Source organism: Poecilia reticulata, chromosome 5 (genome assembly GCF_904066995.2).
Source record: "Poecilia reticulata chromosome 5, P_reticulata-male-v2, whole genome shotgun sequence".
Classification (NCBI taxonomy): Eukaryota; Metazoa; Chordata; class Actinopteri; order Cyprinodontiformes; family Poeciliidae; genus Poecilia; species Poecilia reticulata.
This window is the reverse complement of record NC_088834.1, coordinates 17,864,072-17,869,158: the sequence shown is the minus strand read 5'-3', so window position 1 is coordinate 17,869,158 and position 5,087 is coordinate 17,864,072. Positions and strand designations below refer to the sequence as shown.

Sequence of the window (5,087 nt, the reverse complement as noted above, 5' to 3'; positions counted from 1 at the left end):
CCATGCTTAAAAGTAGAGGCTTTTAATGTTTGCCCTCAGCTTCATGACAAACCTGCCTGGAGAAAATGTATTTTTTATATTTAAGGTGGTCGGACAGACAAAAAAAAGGTTTTCCTGAAGCGACTCCCAAACAATTGTTATGCATCGGATGTAATGATTTTTATGTAAATACCCCAGTTCCTTTTCTCAGAGTGATTTAAGTTTGTACCTCCTTTACTCTGGACTTCAATGCTTGTGCTAACAGGATGAACTTCATGGTTCAGTCCAACATTTGTCTCATTTCTGGTTGTTTAAAACTCTAGTTACTCTTCTGCCTGTAGATAATAGCAAGCGCAGGTGAGGTTAAATTTGAATCTGCCGCACTTGAACACTGTGCTTTTGTGTCTTTCCCCGATTTGAAAAGCGGCTTGGAGTCTTTGTGTCGTAATTAAACTTTTTGTGTGAAATTATACTAGAGCCATAAAGCTATCGTAACAAAGTAGTTACTCCAATTAAATTAAAACATTCACACATAATTCCATGCAATATATTTTTAATAAAAAACAAAAACAAAAACAGATGGATCCACATTCAGGCAAACAAAAGCCCGTTTCAATCAAACCTTCAGAGAAACTGTGAGAACGGGAATGCAAAACAAACAGCCATCATGTTTCCAGTGCAAATTATACAGATATATAAAACATAAATAAGTGTACAGTCAGCGTTTAAGTCAGGAGAACGTCTTTATTCCCAATACTTTCACAACGGAATATGTAAAGTGAGAAGCGATTGTAGAAAAATAAAGTGACTCTTGAGGATTGTCCAGGCTGCACACGGATTGACATGAACACCTGTCAGATGTAGCCAATGATGTCCTTGCATATTATTGGCTGTCGGCTGCCTGACTTCATCAGAGCTGCAAAGTGGTAGAAGTCTGAGCCCAGCTCATTGATGCCCGAGTGGGACTGGTGGAAAAACGGGACTTTAGGCTGCGACGGCACGACAGGACAGGACAGACGCTTTGGAGCATTGGCAGCTCTGTTAAGACGATCAGAGTCTGTGGATCTCATCCTCACTCTGTCCTCCACTGACTTAGAGAAGCCTGACAGTTTCTTCCTCATGTTGCCAAAGAAGCCTCTCCCCAGTTTCCGCCTGGAATTCGGTTTCAGTTCCGTCGGTTCCGGACAATCTGGCAAGTCCATCCAGTTCTGTATCAGGTCGGCGAAACTATTGTCGCCCAGAACCAGAGGCTGGCGGTTCCTCCCTCTGGTCAGTAAGGAGTTGGTCCAGTCCTCTGGGTCACTGACCTCAAAAGACGTCCACGTTTCCAGGCAGGCGTCGGATGTGGACTTGGGCCGAATGCGGCCGCTCGGCGCCCTGTTCATCCGCGCGCAGGCGGAGGACGAAACGCGCACGTTCCTCGTCCTCCTGAGGACGACGCCGTCGTCCTGCCAGGACGCCTCGGAGTAGCCCGAGTCAAACTCCAAACTCTTCTGGCTGCAGGGAGAGCGCAGGTCCCGCGTGAGGCTCAGTCCCAGCCTGCTGCTTGCGTCGTCGTCATCCTCGTTCTCGTCCTCCTCCTCCAGGGGGCTGGCTAGGCAACAGGCCGAATCGTAGGTGCTGGCCGTGCTGGCGTCGGACATCCGCATGCGAGCCCGCTGCTCCCGCTGCAGAGCCCGCTGCTGGCAAGCGCGCGCCACCGCAGAGTGACGCACCATGGCCGGTAGCTGGTGGTTGAGGGGAGCGAGAGGACGGCGGACTTCGGGGCACGCTTTCCGCAGCTGCTTCAGATCTTGCAGTGACCTCATCATGTAGTGCATCTGCTTCTGCAAGCAGTCGCTTGAGTCACGCAAGCAAAGCTGAGGAGAGAAGAGAGAAAGGGTCATTGTTCAGTCCACAACAATTGTGACATAGAACCCCACAAAGACACATATCAGGAAGCTCCTACGCCTTACTTATAACCAAAGGCTTTCAAAAAGGACTTGAGGGCAGGCTGGGGCCTGTCCTGAATGAACTCCAATCAATGACTAAACGCCTTTTCTCTTTTTCTAATCCTACAGACCAGCTGACCTGCCGCATAAAGAACACAGCTCTTTAAACACGTAGACATCATGATCAGACATGTCTGTTTGTCCGTTAATTTACTCAACCGCACCAACACCTTGAGTGAACGCCCTGCCTTCAAATCAACCACCGATCCAACTGCGCCTCAATTTCTTAATCGGCGCAATCAATAGTAGCGTTTAAGGAGGAACAAAGAAGCCTGCGGTTCCCGATTCAACTCCAGGGGCTCCTGTTTCTTTCTATGTGTGCAGCATGGGATACAACGCTCCAACTTCCTCTGCAGCTCACAGAGCCGATTGGTCCGAGTCAGCAAGGGAGAGAGGCTGAAGGAGTCATGTGATGTTGGATGTGAGAAAGTTTAGGAGGACAAGTAAAGTCAAATCCATTGTATTCTTTTAAGTCAACTTTGAGTCTGCTTAACCACGCCAAAAACATGTGTCCAAGCCTTCTAGTTAAATCTGACACTGGAAGAACAACAAGAATATGCAAACAGAACCAGCAGAACAGAAATTGTTGGAACAATTTCAAGACTGTTGAAGGTCAATTTTTCAGCTTCTGATCCATAATATAATGATGAAACAGATCTGACCCCAATAACTGGTTAAGTTTACAGACATTTGAAAACACTGACCACCAACAGAACAGTTTTCTTCTCTCTAGAATATTAGAAAGATTCACCATTATCAGTTTGGCTTTTTTATTTTTTTTTCTTAAAACTGTACTATTATTTCCAGCGCAATCCTGTTGCAAACATTTCAAGTTTTTAAACTTTCCCTCTGTTGCTTCTAACCAGAAGCTCACCAGGAAAAATCCAGCAGGAAATAGAATGGGTACTAAATCACAAAATGTTCTGCATGCAAATAATCGCGTTTGTATTTATGAACAAACCTGAATGACCAGTGACAAGTACATTTCCTCTGTGTTGCAGGAAAATATATATATATATATATATATATATATATATATATAAACTCCCAAATGAAGGAATCAGAGCATCACTCAGCCAACAGCTGCTGCAGAGTTGTGATGATAGCAGTCTTGTCTGAACATGTCTAATTAGTTGTATATTGCACTCCATGTCAAACGGGTCTAACTGAAAAATATATTTTATCACATGTGGTTATTTAATCAAATAAAAAACAAGCAAAACGCACACTTACCATCTCGTCTAGATCTCGTGTCTCAAATTGTCACCTCCTGCAAAAAAAAAACAAAAAAATATATAAAACACATGATGGACCCGATTAAGAATCGAACTGTCTCTTTAAAAGGAAATCACTTCAGGATTGTAACAGTACAAACACATACTTCTGATGTGACCTTGCTTGTTCAGCGGGTCTAATTCGTCCCATAAAGAGAAAAGCGTTCCGGGTCGTTCGGTGGTGCGGCAGAGAAAACACAATTCCTAGTTTTGAGTCCTGCCGTCTGAGCTGAAGATGAAGAGCAGCGGAGTGGATATTTCACTGCTGTTCTCCTCCCACTACAGCTGCGCGCTCAGCAGCCAATCAGCAGCGACCGGCGTCTGAATGAACCAATCAGAAAGCAGGAATCTCGTTGCACAAATTTACAAACCCATGAGCTTCGTGGCTTGCTTGCTTTTTACTGCCTTTACAAATGAAGCCACACGGAGCTGTTAAAACACACATCTCAAATTATACTGTTGCTTTGTCTTCTATGTAACAGCTGCACTCTTTGTCTATTTGTAGAAGTTATAAAACAAAATGACTCCTCTGTTCCCGGTTTAATTTGGCCGATGACAGGAGTTCAGTGGGAAGAATCTTCACTAAAAATGTAACCATTATTCCAATTTGCAATTACGAACTATTTCTTTCACATCGTTTTTCTGTAAAATGTGACCAAACCAGAATGCTGCATAAAATACAATTACAACAAATTTAGCAGAGGATTCTTAAACTCCAAACTTAAATATAGATAGGTTTACTACATAAACAGCAACCTCTCATATTCAGTGTTTATTTTCATGTTTGATATCACTACTGCAGGTCACATTCTCCCCTCCAAAAAGCTAAACTTCTGTGATATCACAAAAGATACATCGCGACTTCCTCTGAGTGCTATTTGTTGTTCTACACATTTTTATCCGAGTTCCTCCTTCATGTTTGGTTTACTTGGATTCTGTCTGGGCAGAAAAATGCTTGAGAATGTTGCATGGACTGTAGCTACATTTAGCAACAGCAAATCTGGATGGTTTATGAAGAGGATCAGGGCAGAAGTGGATTTTTGCAATCAAAAATCCTCATTCATCATGTCAAACCAGGCTGCTCCTAAAAAAAAAAAAAGAAGCAAAAAACATTTACTCTGGTTGATGTGTTACTGTAAGGTGATTTATTTTTTGGGGGGGGGGTGTGTGTGTGTGTGTGGGGGGGATGTTGTGAAAACTTTCACAACATCCATTACTTCTATCAAAAGTGATTGCAATGCAAACAGATGTAAAAGTTAGCCCAATCAGTTATCCTCACCTTACATGCACATGCGGTACGGCATACAATGCCTCCATCGTTTCAGTACATCTTGGACTCGGCACTCAGAAAGAGAGACGCTCTTGTCCATGCAGTGACACTGTACTGATTAAACTCTTTCAAGGGATACAAGCAGGAGGCAACATTAACGAGTGCTGTAGGTACACAAGATGAATCAAAAGCTTTGAAGACGACCGTCGTCGCCATTTGCTTCCATCTTTGCATCCGTAGCATCACTCATCATGACTCACGAGGTCTTTGAAGTCAAATACCCAAAACCGAATTCGAAAACAGCTCTGAACATTTCAGAGTCGATGCAGAAATCTTTCTGCCATGTTTACCAATGCCAGCTGTTTTAGTTTGATTCCTGTGTTTACAAACCTCAATTAGGAGGGAGGGGGGGATTCAACAAGTTTTGCAAATGCATATTTAGGAATCCTATATAGAAATCCATACTTTCATTGCACTTCTTTCCCTGTCATTTAACATTTTGTTTCAGAAAAAAAAACCAAAAAGCTTGACGGTATTCACATCTGAAATGTTGGAATTGCATTTGTGAAGCAA

At 43.2% G+C, this 5,087-nt stretch overlaps 1 protein-coding gene across 1 annotated transcript; it reads right to left on the bottom strand.

Moving 5' to 3' along the window:
• Window positions 1-515: 515 nt before the first annotated feature.
• LOC103465229 (PAK4-inhibitor inka1-like) lies at window positions 516-3,926 on the bottom strand. Its single transcript, XM_008409866.3, has 3 exons — window positions 3,352-3,926; window positions 3,204-3,240; window positions 516-1,838 (listed from the first exon to the last, which is right to left on the bottom strand). Exons 2-3 carry the CDS (start codon window positions 3,204-3,206, stop codon window positions 834-836), a joined length of 1,008 nt encoding a protein of 335 aa, XP_008408088.1. The 5' UTR covers window positions 3,207-3,240; window positions 3,352-3,926; the 3' UTR covers window positions 516-833.
• Between the last annotated feature and the right edge of the window lie 1,161 nt (window positions 3,927-5,087).